The sequence below is a fragment of the Myxocyprinus asiaticus genome, chromosome 37 (assembly GCF_019703515.2).
Source record: "Myxocyprinus asiaticus isolate MX2 ecotype Aquarium Trade chromosome 37, UBuf_Myxa_2, whole genome shotgun sequence".
Lineage (NCBI taxonomy): Eukaryota > Metazoa > Chordata > Actinopteri > Cypriniformes > Catostomidae > Myxocyprinus > Myxocyprinus asiaticus.
The window spans coordinates 13,364,906-13,387,562 of NC_059380.1; the positions used below are offsets into that span (position 1 = coordinate 13,364,906).

The following is a 22,657-nucleotide window of genomic DNA, read 5'->3' on the forward strand; positions in this document are numbered from 1 at the left end:
CACAGAAATGCTATCAGATTTAAACAGTTCTGCCTCATATATGCTCTGATATGAAAAAGAAAACTGGAGACCATATGCATTTTAAGTTCTAAAACAAATACAATTTTCCAGAAATAAAATAACACAAACCATGCTGAATCTCAAGAGTGGTCATTTGAGAGAGCTTACTATTTGTAGGGGCTTTTCAGTAGCTTTTTAAATTGTCGGAATGAACAACCTGTCCTGCTGGTTGGGGGTCAGTCGCCTGCATGGTATCTAATGTCAGGCTGGTGGAATTTGAGCTCCCTGAGGCTGCTGGTTCACGTGCTCCTTTCTTGATGTTTGTGAGTGATAATGTGCCATTTATTTTCACAAATGGAGCATTGCATAACTGTTTATGGAGGAAAGAGAGAGACAGAGAATGTTCAGACTTAGTTACTGTAGGGAGAAAATCACCAGAATCCATGCAGCTCAGCAGCAGCACAGATAACAGGTGTTGTCATCCACGTTATAATCCACAAGGGCCCCCTGTGAGGGGCGCATAATTCTAGATAGGTGGTTTGTTGGAACCCATCCTTGACAGGTGTAATATTAGGCTACACATCTTTCTCAGTTCCACAGATCATGTTTCAAACAGGATTCCCCAGGTTGGATGCTAAAGGGGCGTTGATGTCATTGTACAGAAGTGAGCTGGACCACACTGCTGGGTACAGTGGTGATACCAGTGCCAGTGAAGACAATAGGAAGACAGTGTGGGACTTTCAACAGGAATTCTGACTGAACTAGAGCATTAACGGAGCTGTTTGGGATGTCGCATCAGACGGGTATCCATGGTAAGCAAAAAGAGATTTATTTCACCTTTATTTCACTTTATGCTGCAGCCCATTCGTATCGATCTATTATAATATTTGAGTAAAAGCACTTTTATTTATTTATTATTTTTGTTAAACAAGAGAATTGGCAGTGAAGTTATAATTTCAAGTTTGAAGAAGAAGCAGAACATCTGCTCAGATGATACACAATAAAGGCGAAATCAGAGTTAGACTTTTGAAGGCTCTAAATAAAGAACATTAATCATATTTTGCTTTAACTTTTCTCAGATTTTCCTGATGTCTACATGTGAATGTCTTTGAGTCAGAGGCAACGTCTCGCTAGGGAATTAACTATTAAAAAGAGAAAACTTTAACGTTCCAAAAATGTTAGGGAAAGAATATTGATAGCACTGCCTAATTTTGGGTTTTAATAAACAAGTGTTTGGCCATAGTCTTCATACAGAGATAACATTAGGATGCATTTTTTCTGAATAATGATGGGAGGTAATTTAAGCTTACAGGCCGAAGCGCCACTCCTCATCCATCTCACCTGCACTTACATCATTTATGAGTCCTGATGCCCGGTTACCATGGTGAGGCCAAGAATGAGGCACAGGCTGCACAGTGTGGAAGTCGTGTAAAATTCCCTTTATTTCAGTCATGTTAATTTTGTCCTGTAAAAAATGAAGCGATCCAATTATATGGCTGACCTATAGAAAATAAATAATTTGTAAAAGGCCTGTAATGTAGATGCTAAATAAAACTGTGGTATGGACCAAGTCTCTGCATCTATTCTTGTATTGAAAAAAGAAAGGGTTATGGTAAAGAAAGTTCTCTTTTGACTGTTCTCTGTTGTCTTCTGTATTGTCATTGTGATTCTCTGGTGAAACAAGCAACTCCAGATTTGAGAGAGTTCCTTATGAAGGCTAGAAGGGGAGCTGTCAGACTCGTGAAGATTGTTATAAGGAGTGGTGAGTAGGAGCATTTGTTTGAGAGAACTTATTCTGCAAATATTTATTACCTAATGCAAATTAATAATGCGTAACCTCCATTTACTCCATTTAAGTATTTTAAAACCCACAAGTTTGTTTTTGTAAAAGGAAAGTTTGAGGGAACTTGTGATTGGTTTAGGTTCTTTACCCTTTCCAATTACTTAAACATGGCCTAGATCTATTTATAATAGAAATATGCTGTAGTAAATCAAGCTCTCAAAAGAAAATTTAGATCGTCTTGGTTATATAATTTAGGTATGGAGACATCTGCACACAAACGATGCTAGACCTTTTCTCAGAATTAACTCCTCATTTCCAAGGCATTTTGCAGGTATGTTTAACTAACTGGTCTCAGGGTCATTTTAGTTGAGGTATGAAGTCAGTTCACACACAGTTGTCATTGCAGAGTAACCACAGGTGTAGTTCAGAACATTACCTATAGGCTCAATTTCACTTCCAATTTTATACAGTATATCTATTGTTTTAGCATTTAAAACCTATCATTAAAACCTAACAAGTGTTTTGCTTGAAAAGTGTGATTGTGCTATTTCTTTTTAAATCAAATGTCACTTGGTTTTATATTGGGTTATCTAATGCAATGTTTATTTATACATTTTGCTTACATGTCCATACTTATTGGGGCCACTTGCTTTTGCAAGAGGATTATACCACAGAAAGCTTATGGCATATAATATGCAAGTCACTTGTTGATTCTAAAGAATGTCAGGTAAATGCTTAAGATAAACTGGACCTTAGAATGTTATACATGCAGTACATGTATCTTATGCATACAGTTATACATGTTATAAATAAAGTGTTATAACAACTTCTTTGAACCATGCTTTTTGTGGATACAGACTGATAGTGCATCTATGTTATGAGGTGTGTGCAAGGCCGTAACCATGTCTTGAACACTGGGGGTGACCAAACCATTTTAGGGGTGGGGGGGTCATGGGTGTTGAGGTCACAAATATAATATAATATAATGGTCCTCTTTGGTCCTTTAATATAGTAAAGGTGCTGAATGCAATCATTTTCTGAATAAAGGCTTGAAATGCGATAAAGGCCCAAAATTGTAAAATTTTGGATTTAAAAGATACATGGAATTTATTTTTAAGAAAAACACTGTGTCTGCATTGCTAGAAATTTGCCTGTTTCAGTCATCTTTCCTTTCTTTTTTGTGCTGGCTCAAAGAAAAGATGAATATAACTTGAATTTCTTTTCATCATTGATGTATCTGTAAAATGTCGACTGTGTCTGCTGGCTACCAAAAATAAAATAACCCTAAATAACCTTAGCAAAAAGAAAATACACAAAATGATTTATTGCCCTCAAGTTGTCCCTCATTGTTTTTATCTCCCAGTGGAATCTTAACACAATATTTTCTTCAAGAATCCTAACACTGCTTTTTTCCATACAAAAACAGTTCATATTGAGCACTACTGTCAAGGTCCAAAGAGAAAGAAAAATCATTATAAAAATACCATAAAAGTAGTCCATACAACACATAGCTGCTGTATGGCCCCAGAAAGCTTGGAATATAGTCAGGGGCGGATCTAGAAAGGTTTTTATGGGGTGACAAGGGGGTGTCATGCAGACTATGAGGGGTGGCAACACTAAAGCAAGCGCCCATGTGTAGTTCTTATGGATTAAGGGACCAAGCTTCATTGCAACAAGTAGTTCATTAATTGGAGTATCAAATTATAAATGTCCATGAATTTGTGATACAACTGCATTTCTACAGGAACCACATAGTAACCAATTTTATACTGATTTGCCAACATAAAAAAAAATTCAAAATAAAAAATAAGTAACAATATTCAAACAAACAATCTCCAGAGCACCAAGACATTGTCTATTAAACACATCAACAAATTCTAAATGTTCCTATGTTTCACATATAGAACTGGAAATCTGGACTAAACTTCACTACCTTTGTTAAGTGTACCCATGGATGGTAAATGCATGCATATCCCATGTTATTCTGTATCATACAACCCAGCCATGAAACACTCAGTTTATATAGAGATGAAACACACTGTGCACCAGTGCGCCCCGTCAACAATCAGCTCATCTGGTTAAGGCACACCTGAGCGATTAAGAGAGAGGGAGAGAAACAGAAAAAGACAACACACACAAACACACACACACACACTACATACACATGCACAATATGGTAGAGAAGGCTATCACAATGGGGGACACGGAAAAGAGTGCGAGCTGCTGCAAAACTGCCTAAACTGACACTGATAACAGCCACAACGAACACTTATCATTGCATTCAAAATAACACATTCTAGCGCCGGATCGCCAGTCAGAACACACACAGATGAAATAGAAACTCCAACTCAAGAACTGGAGATGTTTCATCTGGATTATACACATACCTGATGACAGCTATTTCAAAAAGTGGTTAGGACACGTATCACCCGTCTCAACCCATAACTAATGGCAATGTATCTAATAATAATTTTGTGAATACTTGGAAACAACTGAGAAATGCATCTTTTACCTCTTTTTCCATGTTTTTGACCAGGTGGGTGGTCATTGTTGTTGAGGAAATAAGCTCATCAACACGCGAGAGCCCAAACACTGTACACGCACTGCAATAGTAGGTAGGCAATTGGTCAGTGCTGTGATTGGCTGCTGCTGTAAACAATCACGGGATTGGTTGCTGCTGTAATCAATCAATGGGTCTGTAGTCATTTGTGCGTTCCGTTAGAGTTTAGGCAGTTTGTCATGAATAAACCCCTACACAAAGTCAAAAGCAACGATAATATACTTACATTTATATTTAATACATTTGGATACTTATGCTGGGGTGGCAGATGGGGTGGCAATGCTTTTTCTTAGGGTGGCATTTGCCACCTCATGCCACCCCAGTAGATCTGCCCCTGAATATAGTGCACTTGTCATATGGACTACTGTTATTATAATAATAGATTATAGTGCTTTATTGTATTTGTCCTTTTTGAAGCTTGACAGCTCCTGCTCACTATAATGTGTTATTCTATGGAATAGAGCTGCTTAAAATATATATTTTTATGTTCCAAGAAAACAGCATATGGGTTTTGAACAACATAAGGGTGAGTAAATGAGTGAGTAAAAGTAAATCTTCCATTTTTAGGTGAACTACCCTTTAACTGGCACCGTCCCATATTTGGGACGTTTTTCTGCCTTTTTATTATTTCTTTTTAATTTATTATGTTTATTGGACTATATTATCTTCAAATCCAACTTTAATATTGACAAACCTTGTATCGTTTGAAAGCTACAAATCTCTAGCTACTGAAAGAGTAGATATTAAAACTTGACATGTGATCAGTATTACTATCTTTTATATCTTCTGGTTTTGATCTGATCGGATGATGGCAGGCAATTCCAGCATACAATCCATGATAAGTGTCCACAATTGAAAATAGACTCTTTGCTATACCATTGCTAGACCAATGGTCTAAAATACACCATTTTATCCAAAACAGCGGAAATTGAGGAAAAAAAAAATTACTGATCATCCTTTGCTTGCGACATCACATTTTATATATATATATATAATGTCTATTATCAATAAAATATTGATTATAACGATTATTTTATCAAACAGCATCGAGGCTATTCTGGTGAAACTTCCATGTTGTTTGAGCCCACCTATGAGTCTCTCTATGATTCACAGCCAGAGCTGTCAATCAAACCAGATCAAAGGCCAATGGATCACTAGTCAAGATTTGATTGACAGGTCATGTAGCCATTGGTATGACATTTCTATGGTTACAGTTCTATGGTACTGGCCTTGCACATTACAGAACATTGACATCATCCTAGTATTTGTATGGATAGAGAACCAAAGGCCACCATTACACTCTGAGCTTTCTTCCATTTCTGATGACCGATCGGAGTCGAAATATAACCTTTTGCTGCTTCTTTTGATGGATCTATGCAAAAAGACTATCATTTGGATACATTTGAGTGCTCTGGAATAAGTTTCCTGCCATTTGGATGAGGAAGAAATGCTAAACCGGCTGGAGCGCATATTCGGTGCTGGGACTGAGAGCAGCTATAAGCTAAAGCTACAAGCACAGGCGCTCATCCATGTGAATGAATGGGCTCATTGGATCATTTATGATTCTATTTAGTGGTATAAACAAACTATTATAATTTATGTCAGAAAAATATTAAATGTTTGTTAGAAATGTGAATAGTTACTGGCTACTTCTGCTAACAGCACTTACATTGTAACCATACATTACCAAAGTAATTATAATACTTATAATCTGTAATGAATCTTATATAATGTTTTGCAATAAAATAGTGTCCTCATATGTGGTTTGAGTGGTGTTTCTGAAATTAGTTTTTCAGAAATTTTCAGAGATTAGTTTTGTTAATTCTTGCAACAATGGAGCTTTGGTGTTGTCTTGTGGCCACTTTTGGTACTGCACATAGTCAATATCTGATATATATTAACATAAATAACTGATTTCACTTTCACAATAATCTCCCAAGTCTCTTCTTTTAAAAGAGACCAAAATTAGGTTTGTAGTCCCAAGATTTCAAGAATTACAGGCATTTAAATCTGAGTGTGTCATTTTCTTGTAAATGCTAAAAAGGAGGGGTGCCAATTAAGGGGTTAACTGGTAGCTCATTTTTTGAGCACAGACCTGACAAGACATACTCAAAATAAAATCTCTTTTAAAAGTAGACTTTTAGGAGATGCTGTACAAAATTCAGAATTAATTATTTAGAAAATCTTAAATTGATTGTAAATTATTACCTAATAATGTTTGCATTAAGAATATATGACACTGTCCTTGCCAAAACCTAAAAGCACAATAGAGTGTGTTTTTTATAGATAATTTTCTTAGAAAATATCAAGATAATTTTATAAAAAGCTCTGTCAAATGCCTGCCAGATAACCACATTCATTCAGATCCTTTACAATATACACACATTCGCTCTTTGTCTTAAGCCTGATATGCTGAAAATTACTCTGTTAATGTTTTCATATTCACAGTTATGAATGACATACAAATCATGTACTGTACATTACATATTTTAAATTCAAAGCGGCGAATTTCACCAAATGTTGAATAATTTGCACCCATGGAAATTAATGTCGGTCAGTACAACATTTCAATCATAAAACAGTGATCAAATATTGCATTTTTAGTTAAATACTTACATCTCACGACACAAACACTCTTAACCTGAACTGCTTGCTGATAGGGATGGGCGGATCGATCTTTAAGTATTGATACTTCTGATAATGATGTTGTATCAAAAATATCGATCCTCACCCAAAAATATCGATTCTAACATTTTTTTTAAACTAGGGATATTATTATTTGGGTACCATGAACATGAACAATAATCATTAGCTTCAACGTGAAATAAAAAGAAGTAGGCTATATTAGCAAATACTTGTGCAGGATGGGAACTATTTCTTCATCCGCTCATCTTAACATGCATGCTGAAAGACACAAGCAGACAAGTGCTTGCTCCATCACAAGAACTGCACTGAAACCATGGTTTTACTACAGTAACTTTGTAGTAGTAACCATGGTTAATTGTGTGGTAACTATGGTTTAACCAAATCCCATGGTTAAACTACTGTATAGTTACTGTAGTGAAACCATGGTTAATTTTGGTAAGGGTAAACAAAACAGAAGTTTAATCATTTTCTGTTCTGTTCTGCAGTGCTATATCAGATTATTGGGGGGGACTTGTTCCCCTCAAAATATAATATGGTTACGGCCTTGGGTGTGTGATATGATTATGAGATGTGTATTTGTGTGTATCTGTCTGTGTGTGTTTCAGAGCAGCTGGTGTTGGGGGCATACAGAGAGGTGTCTCAGAGCTGGGACCAGGACTATGATGCATGTGTCCTGCCCATATTGGACACTCTAGAGCCCTGCTATATCCTGTACCGCCTTGACTCACAGAACCAGCTGGGCTATGAGTGGCTATTTATCTCCTGGTCGCCAGACCAGTCACCAGTGAGTAGATAACACATAATAAACTTAAAGGAACAAATAAATTAGCTGGACTTGGTTGGTTTTAGAAGGGTTTTGGGCACTTCAGCGGGTCAGCGGGTCAGTGGGAGACCAGCTGGCCAACCAGCTAAAGACCAGATTGGCCGGGCTGGGAGACGAGCTAGACCAGATTAGACCAGCTAAGACAAGCAAACCAATTTATGCTGGTTTAGGCTGTTTTTTTTTTTTTTTTTTTTTTTTTTTCTGCAGGAAAAGTAAAATGATTATGCTAAGTACAACCTTTTGTGCTCTCACTCTCACTCATATATGTTTCTCCCCATATTCATTATTATAATATTATAAATTAACCTCTGGGTTTAAAATACAAGTTATTGAATGACAATATCCATATATTCGGCACTACACAGGTGAGGTTAAAGATGGTATATGCTGCTACCTGTGCCACACTGAAGAGTGAGTTTGGCAGCAGTCACCTCAAAGATGAACTGTTTGGCACAGTCCAGGTATGTAGAGAGATAAATAAGTGGAAAAAAGATAGTTTATTAATACTGTATGTTATAATGTGTATTCCTGACTGTTTGCCCATCTGTTTTATGCTTTAAAACTCCAAACTCCAATCTAACTCATCTCGCACTCATGTCCTGTATTCATTTTACTCTGTTTATTAGAGAAAGCCTTACTGTGAACAAACATTTTCTGTTCTGCATGTGCACTGCATTCACTCAGTTTCCTTCAGGTCACATAATAAGAGATGTGATGTGCCATCTAAGCACCGTTTCCTATTCTGACCTGCAGGAAGACATCTGTTTCCAAGGATACCTACGACACCTCTCCTCCTCCTCCAGACCTGCCCCCCTCACTACTGCTGAGCAACAGCTCCATCAGATTAAAATAACAGAGGTGAGGAAGGTTAAATTTGTGCAAATGGATTTATACAAACTGTAGTAATCAATGCCTGACAGTTTGTCTCACACTAATAAACAAATGTATATTTTGATGATGCATCTAACAGGACAAAGTGGCACGGGTAAGTGTCCTATGATTAGTTTTGTTTTTAAGTGTGTGAGTATTAAAGTGTTTGTAAATTAAACACAATAATCTTTTGCACTTTTTTATTTAGGATGAGCGAAGACAAGTCGCAACCATAAGTGGACAAGCAAAGGTAACCTCAGTTCTCACTTGGCAATCAAGTAGGAACATTTTACATTTAGCTCTCCACAAACTCAACAGAAATAGCTTGTGTAACACACCAGGCAGTATTTAAAAATCAACAGCAAATAAATCAAGTCATCAAGTCATTTGTCAATAATTTAGTAGGTACACAACCAGGGCATATGGGGGCCCTTAGCGAAATTCTACTTGGAGGCCCCCACTCCCTGAATCCAGGCCCACCCAAGAATGACACCACAATACAGTCTTCAACAAATTTGAATATATTAACTTAAAATTTGAATTTAATAACTACATACACACAGGGTTGGGAGGGTTACTTTTAAAATGTATTCCACTACAGATTACAGAATACATGCTGAAAAACGTAATTTGTAACGTATTCCGTTAGATTACTCAAGGTTAGTAACGTAATCTAAATACTTTGGATTACTTCTTCAGCACTGGTAGATTTTTTCACTTGTTTTGACTTTAAAAAAATCTGCCTGTACAGTAAGACAAAAAAAAAAATAAATAAAACACGTTAAAAATACATTCTCTGAAAAAAATCCTAAATATCTTATCCAGTGTTGCTTCTAAAACAAGATAAAACAAATTGGAAAATTAAGGATTTTAGATATTTTTACAGAAAATCAATACAAAAATTCTGATCTAGATTAAGATTTTTGCCCTAATCTCAAAGGTCTTACTAGAGAATAAAGAATTAATGTTCTAATATGGATTTTCTTGATAAAAATATATGATCGTGTCTGGTAGCAGGTTATGTAAAATGGCTAGAAATAGCATTTCTGCTTAGCATAAAGCTAAAAATTCACATGACAATTTACACAATGTTTATTTTTATTTATGCTGCTCCAAACATACTTCAGACTTACTTCTCTGTCTGCTTGTTTGAATGTAACACATCTTAAGAAAGTGTTTCACCGCTGTTCAAATGCACTTTGGATCACATCATTTATACGTATAAATGTTTCCCAACTGAATAGACAAAATATTAAATGAAACAAATGACAATAAAATGCAAAGTAATCTCCTCAGTAATCAAATACTTTTTGAATGTAACTGTATTCTGATTACCAACTATTTAAATGGTAACTGTAGTGGAATACAGTTACTAATATTTTGTATTTTAAATACATAATCCCGTTACATGTATTCCGTTACTCCCCAAACCTGTGTACACAAAACGCAAAACATGTTAACAATAAATAACTACACAAATGACCAATAAATTACTAAAAATAACAATAAACGACTATAAAACAGGACACAACAGCAAAACGTTAGCTAACTTATTGATGCAATTTAATGCCTGACAACGAACAAACACCGTCTAGCCAGGTAGCTGGCTAACATTCATTTTTAACATTGGTCTGGCTGCATTTTTCCTCCTCTTCCTTTTTCTTTTTCTGCTCCCGACTTCTAGGTGTGCTTCATGATGACAAAAAACCCTTTGAGTGAGCGTGTGCCAGTCACATCCAGCTACACCTTTCTTCTTGCAGTTACATTCTCCCTTCCCTCTTTGGCCACAAGGGGTCCCCCATAACTCTCTAATTGAGCTATAGCAGCTGCCTAAGTCTTACACACAGCTTTTAGTTGTTGTTTTTTTTTTTTGTCATAAAATGTTTTATTGATTCCAACAAAGACAAGAATAGATTTAATAACAGAATTATCCAACTTATAACCCTTTATAACCCCAACCCCCCCCACCCCACCCCCACCCCAGAAACATTATACATAAAGCCAGCATTCAGTTGATCTAAAATTACAGTAAAAACATTGATTACTATTTTTGTTTCCAATAAATACAGTACTGTAGCCTTTAAAATTTATGTCTATCAAAGAATCCTCCATGTGCAGCAATGACTCATTTAACAGATATTCTATCTATCAGTTTAAGTTAATTAAGTTTCATCCCATACTAAACTTTGAAAGGTGTACACTGAAACGATGACCTGCATATATTATTAAAGATTTCTCTTGATTCTTTGATGTTTTTGACTCCCAGTGATTTAAGTCCACTCTGGTTACAATTATAACAAATCCTTGTGTTTGTGTGTGTTTCCGACACAGACAGAGATCAGCGTGGAGAGTAAAAATCCAACTTTGCAGGGTTTGGCGTTCCCATTACAAGTGGAGGCTAAGCACGCTATACAGCAACTTAAACACAAACACATCAATTACATTCAATTGGTAAGTCCCAAAAACATACACAGGTGAACACACATAGACATAATGAAAATGAACTTTAAATGTAGTAAATTAAATGAAGTAACTTAAAATGTTAACTTTTTTTACAGTATGAAGTAGCTACTAAATAAGTAACAATTTGCATGATAGCATCAGTATATTTAAAAAATAAAAATAAAATATGTTGACAGCTGTTATGGAATAGACTGTTTATTCTGCAGAACTTGGGTTCTTATGAGCATAACATTACATTTAAGAAGATGTTTGAAAGCAATACGCCTAACCCAAACAAACTAATTACAGTGGAATAAATTCAAATGTCCAATATGCAATAAACTTACATAAAAGATTTTTAAAGGTAAAGATATTACCTCAGATGCAATCTATATAATCTACATACACCCACACACAAAGTATTGACTTTTTTTTTTTTACTGTGTGGTCTCTAAGAGGTTGGACACTGAACAAGAGATGATTGAACTAGTCCACACTAGCCCTACAGAGACAAAAGAGCTGCCAAGCAGGATCCCCACTGATGCCCCACGATACCACTTTTTCCTGTACAAACATGCCCATCAAGGACAGGCGCTGGAAGCTGTAGGTAAGTACCAAGTCCCAATGAGGAACCACTGTTCAGTTGTTTTCAGATTTAGCCCTCTATAAGGCCCTGTAGGAAGACATATTTCTTAAAGGTGAAGTGTTTAAAGTTTTGTTCTTTCTGAAGACTGGGGAAGTGTTCAATCTGTTTGAAAACAGTAATTATATTTGCAATTTTATTTGGTGACGCAAGTAGTGCAGACAATAAACACGTCACTTTTAACTAACCAAAGATTCACAACGATTGGAAGATAAAGTTCTCCTGGCCTCTTGTGATTGTTAATTAGGGGAGACTGGGACTAGTTGTCACACAGGGAAGTTGTCAGTAACAGTGAGATTTGGAGTCAAAAGTCCAACTGTGCAAAGTGTGTTTCTCTAACAGAGGTTTTGTATGTTGGTTTCAAAGACCTTCAAAACCCTCTGAAATTAGAATAATTTTTGTGAATAATTTTTAGTAAATTTTCCATATCATCATATTTGTGTTCTAAACCACATTGGCAAACTGTATTATAAAGGTGTTCTTAAGACAAAGGTATTTTTCATCAAAATCAGGCATGTTGTGACATTTATATTGGGGCAAGTTGTCACATGTGTTTTAGATGTTATAAATGCAGAAAATTTTATTTATCAGTCACAATATTTATTGGCCAAAACAATGTTTTGATAAAGTGGCATTACCCTGTCCATTTTTTGTTGTTGCATAAATAGTTTTGTGCCTTGTTATTGTTTTACTTAGTAAGTTTTGCTGAAATGCCTGTAGTAGGCTGTTTATTGCAGGCTTAGCTTTAAATAGAGGCATAGATTTTGTTTTAAATGATGTTCACATGAAACCTACAGCACTGTTTAATGCCAAGGTCCATTGTGATTAACCCCATATAACATATGGCTATTGGAAGCCCATATATGCCCCGCTATTGGGGTAAGTTGTCACAAAAGGTCAACATATGTTTAATAAGCTGTATTTTTCCCCCAGTGTAGACAGGACGGGCTATTCAGAAATTGACTTTCAAAAATAAACCTAACCTGAGAAATATTCACTGGAGTAAAACGTGTGACAACTAGCCCTGGTCTTCCCTGTATTTTCCGTTAAAACTACGAGTCATTTTTGTGTTTTCTGTTTGAATACGTGAACCAGTTTTCATCTACTCCATGCCTGGGTATAGCTGTAGCATCAAAGAAAGGATGCTGTACTCCAGCTGTAAGAATCGACTTCTGGATGAGGTAGAGAGGGACTACCACATAGAGATTGCCAAAAAGGTAACAACAACAACAACAACAGCAACAACAGCAACAAACAAAAAACTACTGCTCCTTATACTGTGTTTCAGCTGCAGGACAGCATACTCATCCACTTTTCATTCAATCTGTTCATATGTTGTGTGCATAGATGGAGATTGATAGTGGTGAGGGGCTGACAGAGGATTTCCTGTATGAAGAGGTGTACCCAAAGCAGCATGCTCTAAAACAAGCCTTCACCAACCCAAAGGGCCCTACAGGAAAACGAGGGAACAAGCATCTAATCAGAGGAGCAGGAGAGAATGGAGATGAGAGCTAGAATGCATACAGTCAAAATAAAATTACATCTAATACACAATGTTTAATTTCTCTCTCATTGGTAGCCTATTTCATGTCTGATCTATCCCTTTTGTTGTTCTTTTTTATTTTAGATTTGAACTTGTTTCTCTTTATTTCATTCACTTTAAAAGTACTTCTCACATGGTTTTTAAGGCCACATAAATGTGAAGTTTATACGATTATTTTTATGTTGCACTTCAAATAAAATCCATTCATCTCTTATTAAATCTTATTTGGTCTAACTACTGTATGTAGCAGCATTACGTTTTGTTAAATGGATAGTTCACCCAAAAATGAAAATTCTCTCATCATTTACTCACCCCCATGCCATCCCAGATCTGTATGACTTTCTTTCTTCTGCTGAATACAAATGAAGATTTAGAAGGATATCTCAGCTCTGTAGGTCCTCCACAAAGTGAATGGTGACCAGAAATTTGAAGGTCCAAAAATAACATAAAGCATGCATAAAGGTAATCCTTCATGAGCAGGGCGGAGCCGAGCGGCATCTGGGCAGAGCGAGGCCAGGAAGATAAGTGGCGATAAGTGGCATATTTAAGGAGAAGAGACAGCAGCAGACAGGAGTGAGATGTACAAACTTGTCTTTATGATTTGACGCAGCTGGCTGAAAAGCAGTACGTGTTTTTGTTTCTTTATACACTGAAAAGTGTCATTAAATTAATTAAATTAAATGTGTTTGTCAAGCCGGTCCCAGCTTCCTCCTTACCATCTTAAGCGTTACACCATATCTTCTGAAGCAATATGATAGGTGTAAGTGAGAAACAGATAAATATTGAAGTCCTTTTTTATTTTACTATCAATCTCCACCTTTGACCAGCCCCAACCAGTAGCTGACTGAAAGTGAAAGTCACTTCTGCTCTAGAATGTGGAAGTAAAAGTGAAAGTGTAGATTTACAGTTAAAAAGGACTTATATATAGATCTGTTTCTCACCCACACCTTTCATATTGCTTCAGATGATATGGATTTAACCACTGGAGACTTATGGATTACTTTTATACTGCCTTTTGGACCTTCAAAGTTCTGGTCACCATTCACTTGCATTGTGAGGACCAACATTTTTGGGTGAACTATCCCTTTAAATGCAAGCACTGATCCAGCCCTTAGAAATCATTAACAAAGAGTAACCAGTCTAACAACACACATTTTCTGGAATTACACATACCCCGCACTACGCTTAATTTGCAGTCACCTCCGATAGTAATCTTTGCTTTCGCTCAAAGATCTCTCAGTCAATTTAGCTGGCGCAGAGGTCAATTTCGGCGACTGTTTCAGCATTTCTAGAAAGCCCTTTACCAGGAAAGGCATTCACAGCTGAAACCGGCCCGGGCGCTTCGTCAACGGGATGCGGCAGCCAATGGAAACGCAGCGAGAGTCGGGAGCGCATTTGTGCGAGGCGCTGATGACGAGTCAGATGCAGCGCATTCCTTGGAATGAAATTCCTAGAACTCACGTCAACTCATAAAACACGGACGTGTAGCAAAGGCGTTTCTTGGTGCTCTTGTTTCAGGTGAATAATAGTGCATTAAGCCAAACAAACATACGACTCACTTTTGTTAGATTACAACTACTAAACGCTGTTTTGTTTGGTGTTTTGCGTCAGTTTCGCCCGCACCTACCTCCGCGATTCTCTGGGGAATATTTTACAAAGAAGGCTCGTTCGGGTTCAACATTATTCCAAATGTAAAATGTTTAGGTGTTGACGAGATTCCCTCTCTTTGCTGTCGGTTTTCGCCTTTAGAGTCCTTTTGGAACAATGCCAGCAACTTTGGCACTCAACTGGTCTTGGATTCGAGTAAATTTGCCAGCTTGTCCGAAATTGTCTAACTGTCATCACGCACTCAGCTACTTTGTGGACCGAAGGTGACGATTTTATGCTCGCAAAGGTAAGAAATAGTCTATATATTATAGCTACTGGTAGTGCTTTTTAGTGCTAAGAGGAGCAGGAAAATGCACGGGATGTTTACTGACCAAGATATTTACTGTTTGAGAAAATGAAAACGACATACATAGTAAAAAAAAAAAAAAAAAAAAAAAAAAAAAAAAAATTTAAATGTGTACTAAGTAAATTTGTTGAAATCATTGTAGAGATGCATTATTCACAGTCAGCCATGATTACTTTAATCCAAGAGTGAAAGTGTCTAATAACAGGGCGGTCCTTGACATTAAGCTGATAGTATCAGGCTGGTCATGTGATCTCAACATGGCAGCTCCCATGAGAGGGACCCCCTCCATGTAGAATAAAACAGCTTTTATAAGGTATATGACTGGAATCTTCATCTCATGTCAATGCTCATGATTTTATACATATGTTTCAAAACTGCAATTCATTTCTTTAGCAGTAAAACTTTTTTAATTAGTAAAATTACTGAGTGCACCTTTAAATAATTCCCTGGCATGTTGCTGATTTGTCCAGGCGTTTTTTGTTGTTGTTGTTGTTATTTATTTAATTTTATTGTATTTCAAATTTGAATACATGTAGTTAAGATTTACATTAATTGGATACAACAGGGCTGGAGGCACACCGTAAGGGAAGTTAGCTTTTTTCTTAGTCCCTGCAACAGAGGTTGTTGTGTATTTATTATTTATTTTTTTCTTTTTTACCCCAAATAGGCCTACTGCCTTCTTTATTAGATTTTAGATCAAACTGCCTCAAAATCAACTTTTAGACATTTCACAAAATGATCCCATGGAGCAGGAAAATTTTGCAGTGCATAGTGTCAAACAGGTGCTTTGGAAAGTTCTGTGGTGGTTTTTGCTGCTATTTAGAGTTTTGGGAGAAAATAAAATCATATGTGCCTTACCCTGGGGGTAGCCCCATTGTGCCCTATAAATAGCGTTTTATTTTTAGATTTAATACTAAACCAGGGCCCATTCAATCTAAACACCCTTATACCAATAGAATTCCCATCTGATTTATAAGGTTTTACATAAAGACTTAATTACATGTCTATAACTTGGATTTGTTGTTTTGTAAAATCGTATGTTTACTCAACTGTTTTCCTTTTAAATCTTTATTTTGACATTTGAGTGTAGTTTTAGGCACACTGCATTTTTTTTTTTTGTTCTTTCTTTGAGTATACTTAAATTTAGAAAAGACTGATACATAGGCTTTTTATATGAAGATTTTTGATACTTGAAAAATCTATTAATCACATAATATTATGCAATAAATTATTCTTAAGAGGTTTATGTGTTCTTTCTGTTGTCAGAGCCATCTTCAAGAATGGTTGCTAGGGGGGCAGATGCTCAGAATGAGAGGGAAGAGTCAGAAGTTCATCAGATCCAGCGGTCCCAAGCACCACCCTACTCCTCCAGCAAGTCTCCGTCATGGGCCCCCGCTGAGGACTTGCAGCTCTTCACCACCACCTTTCAGCACCTACACACCTCTGGTATTTCACTTACATTTAAAACAATTTTGCTTCAGGACGCAGATTTTAAATCACACATCTATAACCCTATAAGAAAAGACCTGCAACCCAATTTTTTGTAAAACATTTTTGGGTTGTGACCCACCAGTTGACAACAACTGATTTAGAAGTTTAGAACTGCATAACTAATAAACTTATTAAAAGAAGTCTCTTAGAAAAGTACTATGGTGCCTCGCTATTCTTCCAGAATGTAGAGTTATTCTGTTGCAGTGGAAGTCAACAACGCCCTCTTCATTTGAAAAGTAGATGAGCCATGTGTCCATTGTTGCCAGTTATGCACAAGTCATATGTAGAGTGTCAGAACGTCATGAACATTTTGTTGAAACATGTGGTCACTTTCTGGATTTAATAAAAGAATACATAATAACTAAGGTTTTTAAGTGATTCTGCAACGGTTTATCTGTGTGCTGACAACTCTCCACATTGTTTAGTAGTCAGGCAGTGTTTTGTTAATTTAATTTAATTTACAGATGTACATTGTTGTATGTACTTGTACTTAAAATGTTTGAATTTTCTAATTTAATACAGGTTTTTGTTCATTACAAATTATATTATTAGCATAACAATTTGAGTGGAAAGTTGGAATGAAAAATTAAGTGTGCTGAGAACTCTCTACATTGTAGCTACATAGTACATAAAGATGCTTTATTTGTTAATTTAATGTATTTAAATTTTTTGTCTTTTTACTCTTAATTATTATTTATTAGTATTATTACACTGTGTAAAAAATAAATAATATATATATATTTATTTTTATTTTTTATTTTTATTTTTAAAGTTAAAAAATGGCTATTATTCCCCACAAACTTTGAGTAAACGGGTGAATTTGTGTCTTTTCGTTCACATAAAGTCAGAAAAAAACTAAAAAGTAATACAAAAATGACTACAAAAGATTTTGTACTGTAAATCACTTTCACGAATCAGCCCCCAAATTTAGTCTCCCATCATGTACTCGTTATACTGTCCTTGGTAGCAGCATTCAAAGTCCAGTATATACTGATGGAAGCACTTGCCTTGCTCCTCCGAGTACGCTCCCATGTTCCCCTTGAATTTATCAAGATGAGCATCAAGATATGGACTTTGAGGGATTTCAGAGGTGGAGCTGAGGAGAGAAACCTATACTACCCCAACCAAAAAGACCTCAAAAACTTGATTAGAGATCTTGGTCTCACCAAGTCCAATGCCGAGCTTTTGACGTCTAGGCTCAAGCAGTGGAACTTGTTGGATGAAAGTGTGCAAGTCGCAGATCAGAGGAAGCGTCACCGACATTTTTCCAGCTTCTTCATCCATCAAGATGGGCTCTGCTTCTGCCACAATGTGACCAGTCTGTTCGAGACAATCGGAATCGCCTGTAACCAGAATGAGTGGCGCCTCTTCATTGACAGCTCATCCAGGAGCCTTAAAGCCGTGCTGCTCCATAATGGTAACAAGTACCCGTCTCTTCCCCTGTCTCACTCGGTGCACCTCAAAGAGGATTACAACAGCATCAAGACCTTGCTGGACACCTTGAAGTATGATGAGTACGGCTGGGAGGTCATAGGAGACTTAAAAATGGTGGCATTCCTGATGGGTCTCCAAGGCGGTTTTACCAAGTTTTCCTGCTATCTTTGCCTTTGGGACAGCAGGGACACCAAGGCGCACTACCACAGGCGGGACTGGCCACAGCGGACCGAGTTCTCTGTTTGGAGAAACAACGTCAAGTGGGAGTCCACCAGTGGGCCTCATGAGACAATTTGTCAGAGCTCTAGATAAGGAGTTGGCAGCTTTCAAGTACCTTCAAGACTTCTTCCCTAAGCTGTCTGAGGCAAAGGTCAAAGCTGGTGTCTTCGTCAGACCACAGATAAAGAAGATCCTGGAGTGCAATGAATTCTCAAAGAAGCTCACTAGTAAGGAGAAAGCAGCTTGGAACAGCTTTGTCGCAGTGGTTCGGGGCTTCCTGGGCAATCACAAGGCCAAAAACTATGTGGAGCTGGTTGAGACTCTGATGAAGAACTACGGCACAATGGGCTGTAGGATGTCCCTCAAAGTCCATATCTTGATGTTCATCTTGATGAATTCAAGGAGAACATGGGAGTGTACTCAGAGGAGCAAGGTGAGCGCTTCCATCAGGATATACTGGACTTTGAACGCCGCTACCAAGGACAGTATAACGAGAACATGAAGGGAGACTACATTTGGGGGCTGATTCGTGAAATTGATTTACAGTACTAAATCTTTTGTAGTCATTTTTGTATTACTTTAGTATCAATAGATGATCATTTGGATTCATATGTTGTTTTTTTCTGAATTTATGTGAACGAAAAGACACAGATTCGCCCGTTTTCTCATCGGAAATAGGTACATTTCAAAATATCACTGTCCTGGTCACAAAAGCAAAGTTTGTGGGGAATAATAACCATTTTCTATACTTTTGAATGTACATGTAATGCAGCTACTGTAAATGATCAATGTTATTCCATTCACTAAATATCTCTTAATAAAAAGTGCAATTAAAGTGATTTTTATATATGTCATATTCACTAGGTTGGTCATATTGATTAATTGTTCCTTTATTTTGTAGGTTGGTACTGGGGTGGCATGGCTGCAAGTGAGGCAAGGGATACCCTCACTGGTGCATCAGAAGGGACTTTCCTTGTGCGTGACAGCAGTCATCCACTCTACCTCTTCACCCTCTCAGTAAAGACCTGGAGAGGCCCAACTAACATCCGCATAGAATACGACAGTGGCCGTTTTCGTCTTGATTCCAGTATTCCAGCACGATCTTCCCTGTTGTCCTTTTCTGCTTTTCCTGGTCTTGTGCAGCACTATGTATCCCATAGTCAAGGGAAGGAGGGAGAGAGGATAGCAGAAGAACATCAAGTGGTATCAAAGGACAATGCAGTCCTGCTCAAACTCAGGAAGCCTCTTTACAGGCCAGATGCCTTTCCAACATTGCAGCACCTCGCACGCCTCATTATAAACAGACAGAGCGATTGCCATACACAGCTGCCACTGCCACGCCCACTGTTGCTTTACTTGCAAGAGTACCCCTTTCAGGTGTAAAGACACTTGAGGAGGACATTGATGCATTTTGGGGGGTTAGTCCTTGCAAATTTACAGGTGAATTACCCACGAAGCTTAAAATCAGCAATAATGTTTTGCGGGGTCCTGTTATGATTGGCATTTATAATAGGACTTGAAAAAGCAGATGAAATGCAAAGGACCACTTTGAGTTCATTTTTGAAATATTTGTAAATATTTCTAATTTTTTTTTTTTTTTTTTTTTAGTAAAGCAAAATGTTTCTATGATGTTTGTATTTCCCTGTATTCATGGGGCTCCAACTCTGCACACATACAACCATTCCCAGCATTGAGTTCAATACCAAAACGTACATATTCTGTACTGTATTCTGACAACACAAGTGAGTGTCTATTAAAGTGTACTTCTCTCAGAAAGCAATTCAGTAATTTTAGGAACAATCAGTCATCAAATACTGAAATAATTATCCCAATCTTTTAAAGCTCTGTTTATACAGTTTAATTTTAAAACTTTTTCATTTAGAGTGAGAAGCACAATTACCACCTCTTCTAAAAGCCACCTTACTAAAGGTACACAGAAATATGAGTGTTTAGTTTGTGTTTAGATATGCTAACTTGTTTTATACTGTTGAGATATTCACATTTTATATTGTAGCTCTTTCTGTAAGAAAGGACATACATAATCTAATTATGACTGAGGCAGATGTTGAATTTGAAAGAAATGCAATTATGCAATTGTTTAATATGAACAGATTTCTATTTATCACATACATAAGAAGAAATACAGATTGCTACTTTGAGCAGGGAATTTTGGCACCCGAGAAAGCTTCTTTTCAGGATTAGTCCATGAGGTTCATGAGGGCTATTATTACACCAGTTTAGGAGAAGGTATAGTTGCATCCTTCAATAAACACACACATATGCATGTATAAACATAGGCACATATTTTGCTTGAGCACATAATGACAAACAACGCATATACTGTAGCACATAGGTACAGTGAATACCTTATAATTGAACTAATAATGCACTTGCTGACAGACATGGACACAAAAACGTTTGTATAGTAATGAAGACTTGTTCCTAAATAGCACAATGATGGCAAATAAGTAGGCTTTATATCATAGTCAAATACTTAATAAACAGGGCCATGTTTAAGATGTATTTTTAAGTTTAATAGCTTGGTATAGAGCTGTTCAGAAGTCAATTTGTAGACAAATGGCAACAAGTTGCTAGATAAGGACTACAAATACCAGAAGCATGTGAGTGAAGGTGCCTGACAAAAAACAAAAACTGAAGTAGTCCTTATCTAGCAACTTGTTAGCAAGGTACTGTTTTTACTCACATTTGGGGTATAACTGTGTGTAATTTATGTTGAAGAACAAAATGTCCTAATATTTTAACCTTTTTTTTTTTTTCTTTTTTCCACAGACCTTATTTTACTTATAAATGACAGGAAAAACTGCCATTATAAAAAACATAGGAAATTGAATTATGCCAGCTATGTACTCTCATTTGACAGTGTGGAATATGCTGTCATTCCAAAGCGCAGTTCATCTGTTTTATACTACATTAAAAGTGCTGTAAGTGATTATAGCGTTCGGAAGCTTTCAGGTGACTGATCCATTGAATTAGCCACGCCCCTCATTCCAAAACCCCGCCCCCCAACAATCATTTTGAGACCAAAACTGACTAAAAGAGCAGCATTGTTTGTTCCTGTGGCTGTCAAATTCAACAGTGGCACAATAGCGCCCTCAAATGACAAACATTATTAATCCTAGCCTGAATAATCCGACGTAGTCGACTTCAATGATGCACTGGACTGTAATTTTGTTTGACAGGTTATATTAGCCTGGTGGCTACTAAATGTTAGTAGTTTAACTACTGCCGGTAGACATCTGTGTCTGTATAAGCTTTAATGTTTAAATTCGTCCATATAACAAATGTTATTTTCTCTCTGAAAGCTTCAAAATTTTGAGTTTATTTGAAATACTGGATATATGCACTGTTTTGTATTTTATCTCCACGAAACTACTTGTGCCGTATTGTAATCTACTATTGCATTTTCTTCTTTTTATTCTTGTCATCTTAAGTATATAAGACATGTTATACTAAAATAAGATTTTAATCCCAAATCAAATTAAAGAAGATATACAACTGTGTATGTTATCGAAACAGAATCAAACGAATAATAATAATATATATATATAATATTTATCATCCATACCAAACTAATTCACTCCAAATAGTCAGCAGCCTTTCATATTCTTTAGAAGACTAAAATCCCTTAAGCAGTAGTTATTAATACACAATACTATTAACATAAAAAAAGTTTAAGGAAATGCAATCATTATTGCACTCTCTCATTTTTTATTTACTCATAATGCTACATACACACTGAATAAAATGTTTGCATAAAAAACATCCAGTATATCACGACTCCGTCCATTTAAACATGGATTTATTTATTTTATTTTTTTTAAAATTCTATATGCTTTATTTAGTAACAAATCACACAATAATCAAATATAAATAACAATAATAATAATCCCAAGAAAATCAGTAAAAAAAAAATAAAAAAAGTAAAAAAAATGTAAAAACAATGATCATAAAATACAGATAATAATAATACAAATAAATAAATAAAATAAACAACAAAATAACACAAAAACGAAGAACTATATACACAGGGGTATTGAAATCAAATCCATATCTCTAATTACAAAATAAATACAAAGGTCCTTAAAAAGGATAACATTTCAAGGCTTTACAACAATCTAGTCTTTTTTGCCTTGGTGTTCCTTACACCCTCCAATGCTTTAAGATACTGACAAAGCTCAAACTTAAACTGTACAAAACTAGGTGTATTTTTTTACCATTGCCATTGATG

The 22,657-nt window shown here is 36.4% G+C and overlaps 2 protein-coding genes across 6 annotated transcripts; both read left to right on the forward strand.

Annotated features, from left to right (window-relative positions):
• Positions 1-669: 669 nt before the first annotated feature.
• On the forward strand, positions 670-13,471 carry LOC127428270 (twinfilin-2-like). 4 transcript variants are annotated; one of them, XM_051676505.1, is made up of 11 exons: positions 670-812; positions 1,685-1,762; positions 7,595-7,773; positions 8,178-8,273; positions 8,566-8,670; positions 8,783-8,797; positions 8,891-8,941; positions 11,014-11,133; positions 11,581-11,731; positions 12,863-12,984; positions 13,115-13,471. In XM_051676505.1, the coding sequence occupies exons 1-11, from the start codon at positions 788-790 to the stop codon at positions 13,280-13,282; spliced, it is 1,110 nt and encodes a 369-aa protein (XP_051532465.1). In that variant the 5' UTR covers positions 670-787; the 3' UTR covers positions 13,283-13,471. The 4 variants fall into 4 exon arrangements, with proteins under 4 accessions (XP_051532465.1, XP_051532464.1, XP_051532463.1 ...); XM_051676504.1 differs by having other exon boundaries at positions 8,891-8,932; XM_051676503.1 differs by lacking the exon at positions 8,783-8,797 and having other exon boundaries at positions 8,891-8,932.
• Positions 13,472-14,715: 1,244 nt separating this feature from the next.
• On the forward strand, positions 14,716-22,657 carry cishb (cytokine inducible SH2-containing protein b). Of its 2 annotated transcripts, XM_051676508.1 has the most exons (4): positions 14,716-14,828; positions 15,060-15,204; positions 16,531-16,710; positions 19,310-22,657. In XM_051676508.1, the coding sequence occupies exons 3-4, from the start codon at positions 16,545-16,547 to the stop codon at positions 19,789-19,791; spliced, it is 648 nt and encodes a 215-aa protein (XP_051532468.1). In that variant the 5' UTR covers positions 14,716-14,828; positions 15,060-15,204; positions 16,531-16,544; the 3' UTR covers positions 19,792-22,657. The 2 variants fall into 2 exon arrangements, with proteins under 2 accessions (XP_051532468.1, XP_051532467.1); XM_051676507.1 differs by having other exon boundaries at positions 14,763-15,204.